The sequence below is a fragment of the Xyrauchen texanus genome, chromosome 26 (assembly GCF_025860055.1).
Source record: "Xyrauchen texanus isolate HMW12.3.18 chromosome 26, RBS_HiC_50CHRs, whole genome shotgun sequence".
Lineage (NCBI taxonomy): Eukaryota > Metazoa > Chordata > Actinopteri > Cypriniformes > Catostomidae > Xyrauchen > Xyrauchen texanus.
The window spans coordinates 18,830,342-18,852,003 of record NC_068301.1 but is presented as its reverse complement, the minus strand read 5'-3'; the positions used below and the strand labels follow the sequence as shown (position 1 = coordinate 18,852,003).

At 37.1% G+C, this 21,662-nt stretch overlaps 1 protein-coding gene across 2 annotated transcripts in view; it reads left to right on the top strand.

The window, feature by feature from the left end:
• The window catches only part of LOC127619747 (syndetin-like), a 179,331-nt gene continuing 157,669 nt past the window's right edge, over positions 1 to 21,662 (top strand). For both annotated transcript variants that reach the window (XM_052092726.1, XM_052092727.1), the window contains exons 1-4: positions 1 to 145; positions 677 to 745; positions 12,115 to 12,237; positions 14,452 to 14,523. In XM_052092726.1, the coding sequence (XP_051948686.1) occupies positions 113 to 145; positions 677 to 745; positions 12,115 to 12,237; positions 14,452 to 14,523 (297 nt within the window). In that variant the 5' untranslated portion in view covers positions 1 to 112. The remainder of the gene's footprint in view (positions 146 to 676; positions 746 to 12,114; positions 12,238 to 14,451; positions 14,524 to 21,662) is intronic.

Below are 21,662 nucleotides of genomic sequence, written 5' to 3'. Positions count from 1 at the left end.
GCGAAACATGGCAGCTGTCTAGTACTGCAGGAACTGAATCGCTATTTGACAGAAATAATACAAGATCATAGGATAGATCGCGCTTTTACTGCTTAGCGTTTTAACCTATACGATGCAGAAAATCAAGTCTCTGATGGCCCGTCAGGTGAGTTTTTTCTCATTTTACACAAACCAACTTTTTTTATCTCATTGATGAGCCCGGAAGCATTTTAATAAGCTAGCCTGTTAGCTAAAATACAGATAAATATAATATATTAACAGCATATATTAACTGAGGTCAGAATGCTTTGAAACAGTGCATGTGGAATCATTTGCGAAAATCAGTGAATGGTAAATAAACGTTCATAGATGATGAGCTCTTGGACAACTTGGAATAACAAAGATCTGCGGTGTTCATTTTGCTCATACTTGATGGCTGTGCTCGGAATCGAGTTCAAAACAAAACGTCTTTTCCTAGTCTATCAGTTTAAAGATCAGACTCAAATCAATAGCGAATCTCCCATTTAAACTTGCTATAAATAAATATACAGACAGACTCATTAATAGATTTGTTGTTGTTAATACATGGTCGTTGTGCAGAACTGTCTCTAGAAAGGCTGTTTATTGCAAATTTTTGCTTTGTCCTTTCATTCAACATAGAATACTTATTAATAGTATGGTTTAATTTCTCTACAAGGGTCTGAAAAGTCCTCAGGAGAGTATGGTTGACATGAGCCCTGTGGAGAACTTCAGGACCCCAAGCAAGGTGACTAATGAAAATTCACATTATTTTATTATGTTTTATTTTTCTTTATTGTAGTTTTTTCTGTCACTGGAGAGCCTGCCATAGGTCCACAATTCAGGCTATAAATCATTTTTCTTTTATGCAATGTTTTATGTTGGATAATGTAACAGAAATGTTACTAAAGCAACATGGCTGATTGGTTTTATAAAACATTGGTAGCGACTATATGATAAAAGACACCAATGTTCAATTTCGTTTATTAACATTAAGTTAAATGTATTATTAATAATCAGATTAATAAGCAATTCTTCCAGTAAGCAATATAATTTATTAGCCTGAAGGCGTTTTACGATTGCCAAGCAAAAGCAATGCATTACTGTGACATTATTGTGCCCTCATGTCGGTTCTCTGTTTGACCTTTTTGAAATAACACTTAATCTAGAAAAGAGACACGCATCTTTCAAGACATTTCAATTGCCTTCTCTGTTTTCTCTGGCCTGTTGATGCATTTCCTGGTGAAACATGATATTACGGATCGTACCTTTTTTGAAAATAACCAATATACTTCAGTTTACATTGCAGCCCGACACACAGACACAGACACACACACACACACACACACACACACACACACACACACACACACACTGCTTTTTTTCACTGACTTAAAAGCAAAACGATAACTACTCCACAAACACAACAATCTTTGCCTACGATAAGGCTGAGCCATTGTGCAAGTCAATGCAGATGAATGAGTATAGAATGACCCTTCAGCATGGATTGATAATGTTTAGACGTACACTAGCATTTGACACTATCATTCACTGTCTGCAATCAGACTTGTCGATTTAGTCACACATAGACTAATCCATATTTCTAACAAAATGGTAATGCAGAAAGAAATTGCCTTAAAGGGGAATCAGACTTTGGCTGAGCCTTCACTGTTCCATTGAGTTGTGACCTTCATTGAGTGTGATAAATGTAGCTTGGCCTTGGCCCAATACATTAGTTCTAACACTACTTCACAGGTCCATTAATTCAGCAGGACTGATCTGTTATTAGTCCCCTTACAAAAAGGTTTCTTAGGTGATTTTAGTCCTATGTAGCTCTATAGCTACAGTGCTGACACCTTTTACTTTTATTCAGATCCCTCTCTTCAGACATCATAATAGGGACAGGACAGTTTAACTAAACTGAAATCTCTGCCATCATTTACCCCCATATTATCTTAACGTTCTGACTGACATCTCATTTTTGTGCACAGAAGAAAGAAAGTCATATGGCTTTTGGTGAACTGTCCTGAAAAATCAAACACATTCATTGTTGCCAGGAGAGAGAACTTGTTTTATATTCTCTATGAATAGTATTTTGAATGTTACACATGCTTTAGTAAATGATTTTCACGGCCATCTGGCCTGAATCCCCTCTTGGGCTTTGTTCCAACACTTTTGAAACTTTTCTGAAACAACCAAGGCAAGGAGAAAGTGTTTGATCATTGAAACGAACAGTCTGCTCATAGCGGGTACAGGACATTGATGGATTAGCTCCCTCGAATAGTCACCAACTGCTTTTGTGCCATTAATGAGGGTTGTGTGCATGAACATTAGACTCTTTTTCAAAGTTTTTTTCCTAAGATTGTGATTTGTCTGAAAGTGTAAGATCTAAAAAGACACACAATACTGTTGAACCGTTTGTTTGAATGAAAAGACAGGACATATTTCTATCTTTTTGTAACACATACATGTTCTACAATAAAGATTTTTCCTGCTGGTAGTAGTTCAGATTTTTACTGGTCTTGCTACAAATATGACAAAAGTATATTTTCAGCAGCATGCTTTACATTTTATAAATACACACACACACACACACACACACACACACACACACACACACACACACACACACACACACACACACACACACACACATATATATCTTATTAAACACTAAGTTTTATTTTTACACATGATGTAAATGGATGGCGGATGCAGGTCAGTTGAGAGTAGCCCTGTGTGCTCTGTGCATGGTTTTCAGCAGGGACATGATGGTCTCTGAGTTCTCGTCAAACCAGTCTTGATGTTTTCTGGTTTTATAACCTATAAAGTCGACTGCAGCTTTATGTAGCATTGTGGTTATGGAGGTCAGTTTCTGATCCATGGTGTTATCAGCGCACAGAATGGCCTCAACTTCTGGTGCCCTCAGACCTACAGAACAATGAGACATGTTCCTTGCTGGGGCTGACTTTAACTTAACACAGTTCAACTGCTTTTTAGTAGATTTCCTAAGATGTTGTGGGGGGGGGGGGGGACTTTGATGTGGAGCTTGGTCATGATCAAGTGATCCGTCCAGCATTCTCCACCTCTCATGGCATGGGTCAACAAGACGTCGCTTGTGTCAACAGGTCTTTTTATAAAGTAATCAATCAGGTGCCAGTGTTTGTGATTGTGAGTGCATCCAAGATGTTTTGTATTTGGTCATCTGCTGAAACAGTGTGTTCGTAATGCTGAGGTCATGCTCTGCACAGAGTGTTAGCAGCCTCAAGCCATTCACGTTGACCTGCCCAACACCGTGCCTACCCATTACTCCACTCCCTATATCGGTGTTTCTTCCCACCCTAGCATTTAAATCACCCAAAAGAAAAATCTTGTCAGTCCTGGGATACAGTGAAGGGCCCCATCTAGTTTCTGGTAGAAGCCATCCTTTACACTGTTGTCTGTTGGCGCATATGCACTTAGCAGAGTAGCATAGCATGCCTTTGCTAGGGAGATATGGAGGGCCATCAGCCTCTCGCTTATTTGAGTGGGTGTTTCAGTGAGGTTTGTTAGAAGGCTGTTTTTGATTGCCAGTACCACACCATGCTGATGTTGGCCACCAGGCGGGTAGCCTCCTCCCTCTTCTTTCAGAGAACCTTCACCCAGGAGCCCTGTCTTGCTAAGTGCAGCGATATCCACATTGTAACACGGTCCTTCAGTGAGGTCTATTTCCGTTGCTATCCAGGAGAGTCTTGACATTCCATGTTGCCAATTTGAAGGGGATCCTATTCTTATATTGACTGCAGTATGGAATTTTCAGTAGGCATGGTAACCTACCTAGATCATGGTATAGTGGGCAATTTCTTTAGGCCACCATTTCTAGGCCCTTCCCCTGTTGGGGGTGAGCAGTGCGGTCCCTAAATAGGGTTGCTCAGTCGCACTGGGGTCTGCCGAAAGCAGCTGCCACTCAGCCCCAGCTGCTAACGACCATACACCCCATGCCACTGACATGCAGGGTTCTAACTAGGAGCTTTTTTTTTTTCTCTCAAGGTGTGCTCCCCTTGCCTTTGTCTCAGTAGACTTACCCACAAAGCAGCAGGGCAGTGGCTGGCCATGAACTACTTCTGGGAACCACTGCAACTGCGACATCCCTCACCAAAGTTAGCCTGGTGTTACCATGTGTGGCCAGGGGAGGCCTGGCAGGAGTCTTGGTGAAGGAGAGGCTGTGTACTGGCAAGGGGAGACTTACGCACAAGGCTGCTTCCCTGTTCACCACAAGGGCTAGCAAGTAGCAGCAGGCTGTAATTGAGTGGTTAGCAAGCAAGTGGGACGCACGCATGCAGCTTCCATCTAACTACTGCACTAGATGCATAAAATTGTGTTTCTCTTCTAAACTTATTTTCTTTGCTTTCGATGAATGTATTGTTTTTTCTGCACTCTATTAGTTTACATTTATGTAATGTAAATGTGAAACAATCAAGTATGTTTAACAACATGGGAAAGGGGATTTGAGCAGGGGATGTCTAGTTCCAAGGATGCTTTGCATGGAACTTCATGTGAGAGTAAAAATTTTGAGTTTAAAAAAAATGTAAGTGTCATTTGATGAAGTTTTGAGCAAGATGAAAAAAAGGGGTGACTTAATAGTGTTTAATGTTGTTATTTTGGAATTTAGTACCGATTTGGATGTGCTGGGTTACCATTGTGGTAAAGAATAGAGCTTTTGCTTTGAATCGTTTGAGAATGGGTACACATACAACATGTTGTATAATTTACTCAAGGAGCCATTACTACTTGGCACTTAGCACATTAATGTATGCTGTTGCTAGCTAAAAGTTTTGATTATTAAGATTATGAGCATACCCTAATGACATTAATCAGTTATGTGATGCAATTTTTTTTTAAACTTTAGGAAATTAATCATGTTAGGGACACAAATATTATTTGAGACTTGGGTAATTTAAAAGTAACTTTATAACATTGTTAAAATATCAAGAACAAATTACATATTCTGACAAATACTTAATGATCTAAACCAAGAGGAAAAAATATGTTGATGCAACTTAATTGATTCATGTGGAACCCATGCACATTATTAAATCATTCAAAGCTATTGTTTTTCATCGTGTAAATGATGCTCAATATTATCACATCCCTGATAGCAAACGTACATCACCCAGACGTCTATTTGATGTGTGTGTTTACATCTGGAAGACACATCTTTTAAATGGTTTGCAATACGTCTGAAAGATGTATGTCAATAAGTATGTCTCGGATGCCAATAAGACATTCAGTAGATGTCTTTGAGATGTTTATTTAATTCTGATGTTTTTAAGATGTTTAGCAGATGTTAATTAGATTTTGATTCCTTCCAGATGAAAAGATCTTAAACAGACATCTCTGAGACGTGCGTGTTCTATTTGCGAAGTCATTCTTGCAATGTCAACAAATCTGCATCTGTATTACTGAGCTAGATGATTTTACCTTGGTGACATTAAATCAACACAATTCACAACAACAACAGTGATCAGTATATCACAGATATCCAATTGTTTAAGTTTTGCAAGGCATAAAAACTTATGTATATGAACACAGCCATCTTTATAGCCCTGCAGTCAAATCTTTGCTTTTGGACATGGGTTTGTTATCGGTTGGTTGTCCTGTTGTGGTTTTCCAGGATATTAATCTCTGTGTTGAGGAAACAGGAAGACCCAACATTGCAACTTCATATTCCACTATTCATCTGACAGTCATCTTATTTTCTCCTCCTGTGTGCCTTTGAGAATGCAAGGACATTTTAAAATATGACAATGTTTTTGATTGGTTACTCTTAGGGATGCACCGATAAGGAATTTCTGGGCCGATATGATAACCGATAATTCACAGCTCATTGTGGCCTATACCGATATTTAAAAAAAGTTAAAATTTTTAATCCTTTAACCTGGAACTGCTAGCTAATTCATTAAAAGCTTCTCATTTGGAAAATATGTGTAATTTAAAAGCTTGGAATTTGGACTTGCTGCTATTTAAGGTTTGGTTGATGTAACATGAACCAGAAATGTGCCTATAAATCAAATGTATGCTGATTTGAATGAGAAATAAAAGAAAATACACTTGCATAAATTGTATGTTGCCCATTTATATGAGTGTTTACGGTAATCTTGATGACTCTAACAGAGAGAATAATGAACTTCAAACAGCTTTGATAATGCATTAAACCAAAATGAGGTAATAAATAGTATGCAATGTTAAACAGCATGTAACAAATATTAATACAACAAAATGCACAATACAAACCCTAAACTCTGTATACATGGTTTAATATTTATGATAGCAGCCAGACTGTGTGTGCAGTGGTGATTTGTGTTTCACAGACTCTTTCTAAAGCACTCATCCTTAACAGTCAACACAACAATCATTATGGGAATAGATAACATTATAGAGATCGAATAGACATGAGTCATAATGTTCTAAATGTCTCAACTCATAAAATACATAAAGCACATTAGTTTTACTCACAAACTAATGTGTTTAGCCATCTCTGTGGAACTTTTTTTCAAGGTCTATGAACCGTGTTAGGTTGTTTTGGGGTTTCACTAAGTAAGAAGCCAAAATGAGCGCCCCCAATTAACATACGTACATGTTTTTGTCACATTTTGTTTATTGCCTCATTAAAATAAACAGAATATGGGAAATGGCATGTCGTTACTCACAGCAGATGATCCTGAATTAAAACCAGACCCAAAAACGGCGTGGTAATTCCATTATCAGCGCGATAATAATATTTAGATTTTCCCAGTTATCGGCCTAAAATATATTGGCCACCTATATATCGTGCATCCCTAGTTATTCTCTCTGGCTAGAACTTTGCCAGTTTTGCCACATTTAGGGTGATAGTAGCATATACATATATGTTGTTAGCCTTGAGAAAGTGTTGCTGATTGATGAGCCTGATACACATCAAAACAATGCATCATTCATTGTTATAATTGTAACTGCAGCCTATTAATGTGACTTATGTCCTCAAGTATCAGATGTCATTTTTAAGGCTTTGTCACTGGGGTGGGCTGGAATTCACTCGTCTTTCTGTAGAAGTCCTACAAGCAGGATCCAAAATTAGGTTTATTCAACATCTGCCAATGGAGGTTGAATTGAGAAAATGTCTACCACCTATAAAAGCATTTAGCATTATTTATTTAAAAATATTTTTGCTCCTGTGGCAGTGGGAGTTTTTGCAGTGTTTTGTTTGAATATTAAAGACTGTGAGAGAAATGGGTACAATCTGGCATTCTGAGCACCTAAAATATCCTAAAAGCACAACTGGAATTACTATATATATATATATATATATATATATATATATATATATATATATATACATATACATATACATATACATACATACATATATACATATATGGAAGTTTTCAGACGATGCCCAGCTTCTTTTTTTTTTTTTTTTTTTTTTTAAGATTATCTGTATCTACTTAATTTGATGCGATTTGTTCATGTTAAATCATTTTAAAGTTTTGCAATGGACCCTTTCCAGGTTGGGAAAGTGGAAATAAACTGTAGCTTGTTAAGCTTCTAATACGGTACATGGGAGACCATGGCAAATATTATTTTTGCCTTCCCATTTGCTTTAACAGCAAAGGAAAAATCCACTATATGTTTCCATGACTTTCTTTCCAAAAGAGGAAAACAATTAGCGAGATTACGAAATAAAGATGACCGATTTGCTGTCAATCCCTCTGCAGCTGTATCTGAACCTCCATAGCTGCAGTGTTGATGTTTTTGGTAGGGTAATATGACACAAAGTACAATGTTAGGCATTTATGTTATAAATAAAATAATAAAATGTTTTTATTTTTTATGTGAAATTTGCTAGATTTGTACTGCTAAATTAAGATGGAAATGTGTCTTAAGTCTGTGAAAATGGTCCATTCTAAAACTGTTACCAGTCAGCTGGCCGGTGTCACTCACACAAAATAGCTCATTGACTGAACTTGATTCAATCATGGACAGTGGTTCCACGTGTTTCAAATGAGTTTTCTTAACTTAAAATCACTATGTGAACTCAACGCAAACACTTTGTGTAGAAAGAACCTTGTTGAATTTGGTAAAGCCAACAAAATTAGACGTATCAATGTAACACAAATACATCTCTTTTTTTCTTTATGTACTTACTTGTGAAAGTATATGCTAGCATGCTAAGTACATGTGTGACATCTACCTATCCTCATCGTTAGCTCAAACTCCACTCTTCACCAAAATGGTAACCCCCAAAACTCCAACATAACAGAAACTTAAAACTTTAACCACAAACAGGTATCCCCCATTATACTCATCTTGCACAAAAACACAAAGTAACACTTAATTTGAACATTTACTCTCACTATGGAGTCCCGTGCAAAACATGCTGATAAATGGAAATGCCCTTTGCCCAGTTTCAAACAATGCTACAGTAACACCACAGAAAGTATTCACGTAGTCCCAAATCAAATTGATTAAGTAAACTTCCATTTTACAAATTAAAATGGATAGAATGCAGTGAAATCAAGTTGGGTCAAAATGTTCTAGAATTGTGTTGCTTTTAGTTTATTTTAATTAAGTAGAATGAACAAGCAGCAAAAGTTTTTTGTGTAATCCCATTTTATTTACTCTACACAGAGTCAAAAATGACCACTTACCAAGTGGCAAATGTGAGTAAAAAGGCTTTGGCAGGTGTTTATTTCCTGCCTAGTACATACAGGACAAATGCTCAGTCACTTCCCTTGTACATCTTTGTGGTTCACACAGAACGTTTGTAATTTGAATTTGGTAACACAGAAACTGTGTGAAAAAAGGTGAACTTTAGCCTAAATATATTAAATTATGCTTTTGGGATATTTTGAGTGCCCAAAATCACTTAAATCGTCCATTTCTCTGGCTCAGTCTCTGATGCCCTCTAGATGGCACAATAATCACATAATTGAGAGATTCTCAGGCGGTTGTGAGAACATCTCATGAAGAATGGCTGTGCAAATCTGAGAATCTTGATGCAGTTCTTTATGTCGTTAGACTAGTCATCATCATAAATATTATATTTGCATCATTCCTTTTCAAGAATGGGCTTGCTCTCGCATAGATGTCGTGGCTTCAGTGGAGTTACAGTCACGTATTATTTCATCACAAGCAACTTTTCATCTGATCACACATGAGGTCTTGCAATCTTAAATAATTGATAATTATTGACGTTGGGCTTTGATAAGTGATCTCACAGAGTCTTGCAAATGATGAGTGTGCAGATGAAGTGCTGTGACTGATCTCGGAATGGACATGACATCAACATGACAACAGCTGTCCATCTCTTACCTCGCATCTCAGTCCACGTGCACAGATGCTTATTGTTATTTTTAATACACATCTAAATAGCGTTCTGTTTTGCTTTTGATCAGCATCATTCAATAACCCTTCAGTTCACTCATCTTATGCTTTGATTGATGTACAGCACGTTGAGTCACACACTTTTATGTGCAAATAGACTCACGTTCGTCTCTGTTCCTGCATACAGGGAATAAACGGATGAGAGGTGGTAATTTAAAAAAGCATATTCAGTCGAGATAGGATGGAAAGATAATTAAACAAAGGCTTGACAACCATTTTAATTAGCATGATAGAGTTTTAGTTTCCAAGTGACCTTTTGAATAGAATTTTATTATAGACTTTATTTGCACCTGATTTGTTACTATAATTTGTTTGTAACAGTTTATAAAGACAATAGACTACAGAACTTAATAATACAGATTTTTTCTGCTGGCCATGTCAGGTCATTCATTTAGATTTGTACATATCTTGCCTACAAATATAAACATTGATCATATAAACTAAATGTTTATGTGTACAAGATTACCCAAAAATAAATGGTATTAGGGTAAAGGACATTCTTATTCTGTAGAGCATGTAATTTTACAAAAATTTTAAACGCCCCTGAATGTAAGAAAGTAATAAATATTTTTGGTCTGTTTTGCCAGAAGAGGAGCGCAGTATATTTTAAAAGCATATCAGCTTAAAGTTGTCAACTTTTAGGAGTACACTAGCATATTGATGGACTAAAAGCCACAAAAATCCAGTTTTTATAGGGTCTTTAATCCTAATAGTAATCACTGAGCCCATAGATTGTCTTTTGTTCTTCTTGTGCATGTAACAGTGGAGTATGACTCATAGCACCACACCCCCTGCTGATGCTGATGTTGTTTCTCAGCGAGTTCACCCACGCTCTCTCACAACTCTGCCTGCATCAGCTCGAACTGCATACACACCGCACAGAGAGTCTTTGAGGTAGATAAGGCTTTCAGGCCAAATCATTTCTCAGCTCCTATGTCAATTCCCAACTCTGGGATCCTTCAGTATAGCATGTGAATTTTCAAGGGATAGTTCATCCAAAAATCTAAATTCTGTCATTGTTTACTTGTTCTAAACCCATATGCTGTTATTTTTTAGTAGAACACTTAAGTATTTCTTGGAGAAAAAAAATTGCACAGTTACAAGGTGTTTTAAGACTCTAAACATTTACAAAACCATCATAAAAGCACCTTACAAGTAAGCTTTGTTTGAGGAACAGGCCAAAATGTAAGATGTTATTCACTGATAATCTTCACCTCCACCGAAGCTCACATCTAGACTGTGTCCAGATTCAGAAATTGCATGCTAATGTCATTGATGCGAAAAGAGGATTTGTAATGAGCCGCCATTTGAAAAAAAACTTTTCTGGACACAAACGTGGGATAGCCATACTGTAAACTTTTCTGCAGATTTTGATTCTGATTTTTATTTGATTCAATATCGTTCATATAAGTATATTTCAGTTCTAATGATCCTTTTGCTAACATAAGAAAGAAATTCTCTCTCAGCTAATGCTGTTAATTATTCAGGGGATCTTCTAACTTGGTACATTAGGAAAATATTGATTTTACTAATTATATTTGATTAGTTTTTCATTATTTTGGTCATAGTTTAGCTTTTTAAAATGAACAAATCAATGCATTCAACTAATGAAGTATGATTTAATGTTACATATATTATATTTTGTTACATGTTTATGTTTTATTGCATAATTTGTAATATTCATATGTATTTACATTGATTTGTTGAACACATGGTTAAAAACAGTTACTGTCTCTTTAAAAAAAATGGTTTCTGTAAAAAGTACCTGTAAACAAGCCCATGTTATTGAGAGAGACTTGAATGGCTTTATCTTATCCCTGCTTTGCGTAATTAGAAATGTTTAATTTTTGTTAGTTTTGATCAACAACTGACTATCTTGGGATTTAAGAATCTATATCGAGATCATTCAAATGAATATCACCAACATCGAAAAAATCTATATTTTTACCCACCCCCAATTTTCGGTCTGTTCCTTAGACATAAAACATATGGCTTCAGAAGACTTGAAATATAGCGCATGAGTCATATTGACTACTTTTATGATTTTTTCTTTTTGGAGTTAGGAAGTGTTGTTATATGACAAGAGCTGCATATCAATTATTCAAAAATGTCTCCATTTGCATTTGATGTAATAAATAAAAGCATATGTGTTTGGAGTAAATAATGAAAGAAATTGAATTTTTGCTTAAACTATCCCTTAAACACAAACATGTATCTGTTCAAACATGAATAACCAGTTTATTGATGTGATCCACTTTGTGTGAATGTCGCTGATGGCTGTAATTAAAGAGTTTTAAAATGCTCAATGCCTCAACATCTGCTATTGTAATTCAATATAGCTCAATACGTTTATCTCCATCTTGGTCGCTGAGCTTTTTAAACCACATTTCATCATGTTATGTGAATCATGTGTGATGAGGCTCTCAGCAACTCTCTTCAAAGGAGAAGAAAAGCTTTGTTTCTCCAAGCTGTTTTTAGTGAAATTGATGTTCTATGCTGATCCTCATTAAGGTTCATGAAGGGTATTCCTCAGGGATGGAAGCTTAGACCACTTAATCATTGGACTTAGCTGTGCTGTAAGCCAAACGCAAGAAAGAATGAATGTTCAGACACTGTTTTTAGGACAACGGCTGTTCTTCTCCATAACGGTACTTTAGATGTCAAGAGATTTCACTGCCGATACTCATTCTCATTTCTCATTTTTTCTTTCCACAGGAGGAACTGAGGGAACTGAGAGAGCAGCCCACCGATCCACTGGCAGAACAGGAAATCATTGAAAGCATAGAGGAAATATACTTCTCCAGTGACTCCTTTGATATGGTGCAATATGAGCTGGAGGTGTGTATATGGCCTTGATCACACCTTGTATTAACATCCAGCATATGACTGTTGACACTTTAGTAGTAACATGCATCCAATTTTGCTTTACCTCTACAAAGCATGATCAGATCATACTTGGAGCAATTCTCCTTTGAGCATCACGTCCCTGTTCACGCAGCTTGCAACCGACCCCAGATTGATGGATTAACGGTATACTGCGAATGTGAAATCTCATTAGATTTGGTGGTGTATTGCAAAATCTGCACAAAATGATAATTTCAGCCAAGAGGAAAGTAATTACTCTTATGCAAGGCCTGGCTTTTCAGTTTTTATTGTTTCTCTGTTTGGGTATACGGCATTAGGAGTTGTTTGTTTATTTCTGTATAATAAAAGTAAGGTTGAATCAGCAAATATCTACAGATGTATCAATCAGCATTTTAATCGAGGAAAAAGTTCATTTGAGCATTTCTGCTTCTATTATTTAAGGAGCTTTTGAAAGGTGGACAGATTATTTTACTAGTATTTGCGATTGAAAATTAAGCAAATATAAAAAATATATATATTTTGACAGTGACTTTTGACAGCCGATAAAACTTATGAACTTACAAATAATTCCATTAGAGTACAAATTCCCTAATGCATCTAACCTTATTTGAAAATTATTTAGTAGCCTAATACTTTACTACAATAATTTTTTTTTTGTTAACATAAGTAATCTACATTAGTAAACATGAACTAATAATGAACAATAATTTTACCACACTTATTGATCTTGGTTAATGTGAACTAAAACATGAACTAACAAAATGTTTGTAAATTAACTGTGATAAGACTAAGTTTGTGGGCGATGGAGGAGTCAAGAGACAGCGAACAGTTGAGGTGCTTCTTTATTGAACACACACACATAACTAAAAATAGGCTCTCAGTAGCCGACTCAAATATGAATGTAGTCTCTTAATATGGTGCTGCCAGACACACTCACACCACTTCCTTCGGCCACTCTCTCCCCCACACTGATGCTCTGGCATGCCTTTTCAGGTGTCCCTCAACCATCAATATAATTAGAGATAGGTGTTAGAGTACTCTCAACCCTGCTGACGAGCCCTACTGCTCTCCTTCTCCCGCAGACCAACACATGACCACGCCCCCCCATGCCACATTAACATTAACTATGATTAATAAATACTGTTACTTTTTTTTGATGATGCCTAATATATTTTCTTATGTTAAAGGGATAGTTCACCCAAAAATGTTAATTCTCTCACCATTTACTCACCCTTATGCCATCTTGGATGTGTATGACTTTCTCTCTTTACCAGAACAAAAATTAAGATTTTTAGAAGAATTTCTCAGCTTTTTTGGTCCATACAATTCCATTGAATGGGTGCCAAAATTTTGAAGCTCCAAAATTCACATAGGTCCAATGGTTAAATCAATATCTTCAGAAGCAATTTGATAGGTGTGTGTGTGAGAAACAGATCAATATTTTACTCAGTTTGTACTATAAATTATCCTCCCTGCTCAGTCAGGCTCCATTTTAACTTTCACATTCTTCTTATGTTTTTGGTGAGTCACATTCTTCATGCATACCACCCCCTACTGGGCAGGGAGAAGAATTTCTAGTACAAATCGATTTAAATATTGATCTGTTTCTCACCCGCACCTATCAAATCACTTCTGAAGCATTTAACCACTGGACTCTTATGGATTAATTATAGGCTGCCTTTTATGTGCTTTTTGGAGCATCAAAATTCTGGTCACCAGCTACTTGCGTTGTATGGACCTACAGAGCAGAAATATTCTTCTAAAAATCTTAAATTGTGTTCTGCAGAAGAAAGAAAGTCGTACACATCTGGTATGACAGGAGGGTGAGTAAATGAGGAGATAATTTTCATTTTTGGGTGAACTATCCCTTTAACAAATAGAACCTTATTGTAAAGTATAACTAATTATCTTTCACACTATGATCGGTTGCTGTTCGTAACCGTAACTTTCCTAGTAGCCTACATCTTATGTTTCTGAATTCCATAGTAATTCTAATTTTTTTTCAGTGTTTTAGTTTTTCTGTATGTTTTTGCATGTATGATGTATTATGACACATTAACATTACAGCCTTTTAAAAAACTTCTATGACTGAGCTCCTAAACAGAAATGTAAACATAGTGCCCTTACAGAATTTCATAAGGTGCTCAGTTCTCAAATTCACCCTTCACGTCTGTGTGTGCCCAACAGAAACTCCCCCCGGATCTGAACCTTCAAGAACTGGAGGAGTACAGAGATAAGCTGAAAAGACAGCAAGCTGCTGTAAGTATCTTATTTGTGGATATCTTTAAAATAAACATCTCTCTGCTCTCTCAAAAGCTGCTCAGTTAAACAGCGAGAGCGCACATTTGTCGTATCACTTGACAGATGTTGTACTGCTGCATCTGCTGTATTATAACTGACACTCTTTTATATCTCACAGCCCATATTTCATCATGGACTTCCCACTGAATGCCATTACTTCTAATCTAGAAATGCATGCTCAGATGGCGTGATATTTTATTCATGATTTATAAAAGCACCTCCGGTGTCATTTACATGAGGGAACATGACCTAATGGACAGTAATGGTGCGTTTTCTCTCTCTCAAACCATGGTTGTGTCCAAAATATGAGAAATTCTCCTTTTCAAGTAGTATACGAAGGTAGGAAGGTGACATGGCATGTCCGAATTCAATGTGTGTTTAACATCCTGCTACTAAGATGCCTTCATGTGGTCGGTTTTTGAAAGGCGTAGATGTATCCTTCATTGTCAATGTCAGGGGTCGGCGACCTATGGCACACAGAGGAGTTTTTACTGGCATGTGAGCAACAGTGAAAGAGAGGAGTATGTATTTTATTACAGTATATGAAGTCCCTCACACCTGCTTGCCAGTCTACGTCTTGATGTAATCATTCCTCATAATCACACAGTGAGTTTTATGTAGTAATAATAGGAAGGTAAACACTTAGTGTTGGGATACTGTAGTAGTAGTCAACAGACGAGTACATTGCAAGCAAACCTTTTGCGCATCACAAACTGATGCCAAAGATCAAATCAGGCAGCACTTCACTTTCGTTGGATTGTGTGAGTATACGTGTCCACTTTCCTTCGGTCACACATACACCCTCCTCAAAAGGATAGTCCATCCAAAATTTAAAATTCTCATAATTTACTCACCCTCATGCCATCCCAGATGTGTATGGCTTTTTTTCTTCTGCTGAACACAAACAAAAAAGTTTATCTCAGTTCTGTAGGTCCATAAAATGCAAGTGAATGGTGATCAGGCCTTTGAAGCTCCAAAAAGGAAAAAACAAATTCAGCATAAATGTAATCCATAAGACTCCAGTGGTTTAATCAATGTCTTCTGAAGCGATCCAGTTGGTTTTGGTTGAGAAGAAACCAAATTGTAACTCCCTTTTCACTGTACATCTTGACAGCAGTTGTGTAGGCACGATCATGATTTCAAGCTCGATTACACTTACTAGAACTTCACGCATGCGCAGAGTTCTAGATGGTGCTATAGAAAGTGTAATCGAGCTTGAAATCATGATCGCCCATGAGACTGCTGTCTAGATGTGCAGTGAAAAAGGAGTTTTTTTTTTAAACCTCAATGATAGTGATTCTCAAAACTATATTAATAAGGGAAAAGAGCAAACATAAACAAATAGTGGGGATTAGGGATGTGCACAAGTAATTGATTACTCGAGTACTCGTTCAGCTTTAAATAATCAACAAGTAAAAATATTACTCGTATATTGCAATTTGATACCCATCTCTAGTGGGTATCCAAAATCGATTCTGTTTCAAAATCTAAATAATCGAATTTGTTTCAGGATTTTGAAAAATGTTAAATTAATAAGAATGATTAAAATAACAATTTTAAATAAAGAAGAAATATTGAAGATTACTCACAATGTATAAGGTCACTAATCAAATAAGAAAGTTTGTGACATTAACTGTTAATTTAAAAGGTCAGGTTTTCTAACATTCACAAATCATGCTGGATAACATAATCATCGGGCTTTGCACAGACTTTTTTACTGAAAATGTTATGCTAATTATAAAGCAATTTTTTTCTGATTAACAGTTTTTATTGTTTCATACAATTAACAAAGAAAAGTAAAAAAATATCTACGTTCCAGCTGACTTCCATCCCCTTCACAATCTGTCTGCCGATCAATTTGAGTGCCCAATACGTCACACATAAAACTCTGAGGTCAGGTGTGTGCATCTTTAAGACCAAGCCTTTAAAATTTAGAGGGTGTCTAGTAAAATTGATGAAAATCTTGTATTGCATGAGGCGCACCCTTGCATCTCAAGATGCCGACTTGGCGTTTTTTAGAATTCTAGCCCACACTCCCTCCTCCAATGTCAAGTAAAAATCTTTCTCCCATAATCTCTTGAGAAAAGTTAAAGCTCTGTCCCCCAGACTCTGAATTAGCAGGGAGTAATGCACTGATGCCTCATGACCTTTTTCAAAAGCAATAATCACCTCTCCCAGAGTATCTGCCACTTTAAGGGGATGTATGCTACTCCTTAAAAAAAAATTAAGAACAGGTGGCACAGCAGTAAGTGCCTAAAGAACTGAGATCTGGGAATCCCAAAATGTTGAACCAAATTTTCAAAGGATCTCAACACTCCACTCTTATATAGGTCACCAAGTGTAGTAACCTCCCTCAGAATCCACTCTAATTTTGGTTTCAGCAATATGCTCGAGGCAACATTTAAATAAATGTCCAAATTAAACACTCTGGACACTTTTGCCCATACCGAGTGCAAATGCGCTTAGTTTGATAGAAATACAAGGCATACTGTATGATCCGACCCCTAAGAAATGCCTCAAGTGCTTCCCAAGGCATTCCCACAGAGGATACTGTGGACCAGTTGGTCTCCATATAAACACTGATTTTTAGCCTTTAACATTTGTTTGCAAAAGGGTTGCATTAAAGCACCAACTATATGATTTCCTTTTATCCATATGTGGCAACACCTCTAAACACACCAAGGCATGATCTGATTGAGCAATCAACAACAGATGAAATGAGGGACTTGGATATAAAAAAAATATATATATATATATTCTCAACTAAATCTTATGGACTGATAGTCGCTATCAGTCTCCAGACCTATGAAAAACCAAGATTTTTACAGATCCTGTGTCCTGTGAAGCATCAATGTTGCTCTAGGGGGCTTGCAAACTTTTGCTTCACTGTGATCAAGGACTGAGTCCATCAAAAGATTAAAGTCTCCTCCTAATATAATGTCTTGTGGGGTGCCAGCGGCTTGCAACATCCCTTCAAAATCTATAAAAAAGCCCTGATATTCAACATTAGGTGTGTGGATATTAGCCAAAAAAGACTTTGCCCCTGAATATATGCTAAAACAAGAATGACTCTTCCTAATTCATCTTTAATCTGTTTGAGACATTTGAATTGTAGATGCTTTCTTATCAGTGTAATGACCCTGTGCTTATTGAGCCAGCACTAAAGAAAACATGTCCGCCCCATATCTTCCCAAATCTTTCTGCTTCCTGCGGGGAAAGATGTTTTTCTTGAAGAAACTCTATATCATATTTCTTTCGTTTAAGAAGAGAAATAACCTTCCTCCTTTTTATGGGGTGCCCCAACCCATTCACATTCCATGTAGAGAGAGACAGTCCAGTCATATTAACATTTTACATTTTGACATATGAGAAAAATAGATTGTGTGTCAAAAACAAAATGATATAGACTACATTCCAACAATAGTGCAACAATCAAACTCCGAACTTCCCCCAGAACCAAACAAACAGAAAAAAGAAAAATGTGCGCATTAACCCCACACATGAAAGAGCCAACTGGTGTCTATCCCTCTAAACAGTCCATGTACGCCCTACGAGAGCCCCCTCATCAACTTTGCCATCGGATTGCTCAAGTCCAGTGTATTTTGTGAGATGGAATTACACAACAAAAGACAATCTGTAAAAAAACTCCAGCCAATAGGCAGAATAAACACAAAGAGATTGTAGATTCATCCACAAAACTCTCCCGAAGATGTGTTACTCCACAAAACAAACTCCAGCCACTAGGCGGAACCAGCACAAAAAAAAAACGAATGTTCAGTGAGCTGACCCACTCGGCTGCTACGTGAGTGCAATAAATGACCAAATCACTCCAATGTCTTGCATTAAATACTCCACAAAACAAACTGCATCCAATAGGAGGCATAAGCACAAAGCACGAGCAGATTCATTCACAAAACTATCCCGATGGAGTGTTTTTCTACAAAACAAACCCTAGCAGCTAGGCAGAACCAGCACAAAAAGAAACAAAAAAGGCACTCAGTTTCCTCGAACAGTCAAGTTGAATGTTCATTGAGTTGTTCCCCTCAGCTGCAACGTGAGTTCCACAAAATAGCTTATTCTTGACTTTATGAAGGACATGGCTTGCTGTGGGCATGTGAAAGTTTTACAGCCATCCTTGGCATCTATTCTCAATTTGGCCAGAAATATCAGTGCACAAGCGACCTTCTGTTGATGTAAGAGTTTCTTGCATTCCTTGAATCGATCACGTTTCTCTCTTGTCAAATTTGCAAAGTCTGGGAACAAGAAAATGCAGTGGTTCTTCCAAGAAAGCATTGCTTTACTCCTCGCATAGCACAAGATCTTTATCGGATAATCTCAGAAATTTGGCCAGAATTGATCAGGGCCTGTCTCCCTCAGTGGATCGCTGAGCCGGAACCCTGTGATCTCACTCTATTTCCAGCTTATGGTCTGTAATGTCAAGCAGATTCAGAAAGACCCCATCCAGAAATTTCACCATATCCTGACCCTCTTCTGCCTCAGGAATTCCAATGATTCAGACGTTATTCTGCCAGCTACGGTTCTCATGTCCTCCAACTTCTCCCAGACATACTCCAAATCCACCTTGGTCACTAGCAGATTAGCAGATAATTACCTCTCCGATGACTCCAGATTATCGACATCCCCCACTCTTGTAACCACCTCAGAGAATTTAGTCTCCATGGCAGTGATCAATCGACGTATTATACTACCTTCGTCAGCATTGCCGACATGTTCAACATCTCTCGCTGAATTTCACAAATTTCTCAGACCAAATATGACAACCTTCTCGGGGGTGACACTTTTAGCATGTAAGTGTCTTTTAATGTCTCCAGAGCCTAAGGATTTTGAATTCTTTGACATATTGTCCTCATAGAACAGTTATGGAACAGAGTGTATTGAATCCCACCAGTGTATGTCATTAATAGTGTTAAAACCAGCAAAGTGCGCAGAGCTCGCCATTCACACGTCCGAACATCGCATGGTGTCACGTGACCACAATGAAGCACATTTTAAATGAAAAAAATAAATAAAAAACTGTAGAAATAAATTATAAAAATGCTAGATAGAAGCATTTTCACACATGGACTCAAACGGCATAGCCATTATCAAGGACAATTAAAATAGCACTCCATGCCAAAAAGGTTGCTGACCAATAGTCTGTTATTCCACAATCATATCAATGCACTTTTGAAATTGTATCAACATGTGACATTTTTTTTATGTTTGCTTGGTTATCTCTAAACAGGTTTGCCACAGTCATGGAAAACATGGAAATATCTGAGAATTTTAAATGTGTGTTTTCTAGTTATGGAAAAATCATGAAAAGTTCTATAGTGAATATTTATGGTTTTGTTTATGGTTTTAGTTTAGTGCATAAAATCATGCAGATATGGGTCAGGAGCTTCTGTTAATGTTCACATCAAACATCAGAGTATGAATTGAAGTGGCATGATTGTTGATGCCAGATGGGCTGGTTTGAGTATTTCTGTAACTGTTGATCTCCATGGGATTTTCACACACAAAAGTCTCTAGAATTTACTCCGAAAAACAAAAAATATCCAGTGGGTGGCAGTTCAGCGGATTAAAATGCCTTGTTGATGAGAGAGGTCAACAGAGAATGGCCATACTGGTTTGAACTGACAAAGTCTACGGTAACTCAGATAACCGCTCTGTACAATTGTGCTGAGAAGATTAGCATCTCAGAATGCTATTCTGAGATGCGGGTTGGCGCAGTATTGGCAGCAAAAGGGGACCTACACAATATTAGGCAAGTCGTTTTAATGTTGTGGCTGTTCGGTGTGTGTATTTGTGTGTGTGTATATGTGTGTAGTATATATATATATATATATATATATATATATATATATATATATATATATATATATATATTAGGGCTGTCGATTTAACGCGTTATTTCAGTGCGATTAATTGTACAAAAAATAACGTGCTAAAAAAATGTACGCAATTTATCGCATGCCCACCGACCATAATAAGGAAGATTCCTGAGAAAAGCTAGCTTGTAGTACCACCTGATTACTCCAGAGGGCAGTAAGTGAAATTTCATTTGTATGAGCAATGCACAGTTTATACAGTGAAGAAAACACTTCAGTAGGCAGAACAACACAAACATGTTACGTTCTTGTGTTCAAAACATTCGAAGCAGCGCAAATGCGATCAAAGGGATCTCAAGATGTGTTTAAAGATTGAGTATTAAACTATATTTAATTTGACACAGTGACCTAAACATTTTATGTTTTTGACGCAACACATCCCAGACATCTGACGCAGGTGTAAATTGACGGGCCCTTAAACAAGCCCTCATAATAAATCTCCAACTGATTGACAAATTCACTTGTGAAATGTATTGCTGTGAACTGTATGCCAATGATTGGCTTATGTTTAATAATATGGTAGTAAACAATACATTGTATTGTAAAGCCGCTTTTGTATTGTCTTATCAATGATTAACTCTTCTGCCACAAGAATGTATTGCATTTTAATTATCTGAATATATATATATATACAGTGGGTACGCAAAGTATTCAGACCCCCTTACATTTTTCACTCTTTGTTATATTGCAGCCATTTGCTAAAATCATTTAAGTTCATTTTTTTCCCTCATTATTGTACACACAGCACCCCATATTGACAGAAAAACACAAAATTGTTGACATTTTTGCACATTTATTAAAAAAGAAAAACTGAAATATCACATGGTTCTAAGTATTCAGACCCTTTGCTGTGACACTCATATATTTAACTCAGGTGCTGTCCATTTCTTCTGATCATCCTAGAGATGGTTCTACACCTTCAATTGAGTCCAGCTGTGTTTGATTATACTGATTGGACTTGATTAGGAAAGCCGCACACCTGTCGGTATAAGACCTTACAGCTCACAGTGCATGTCAGAGCAAATGAGAATCATGAGGTCAAAGGAACTGCCTGAAGAGCTCAGAGACAGAATTGTGGCAAGGCACAGATCTGGCCAAGGTTACAAAAAAATTTCTGCTGCCCTTAAGGTTCATAAGAGCACAGTGGCCTCCATAATCCTTAAATGGAAGACGTTTGGGATGACCAGAACCCTTCCTAGAGCTGGC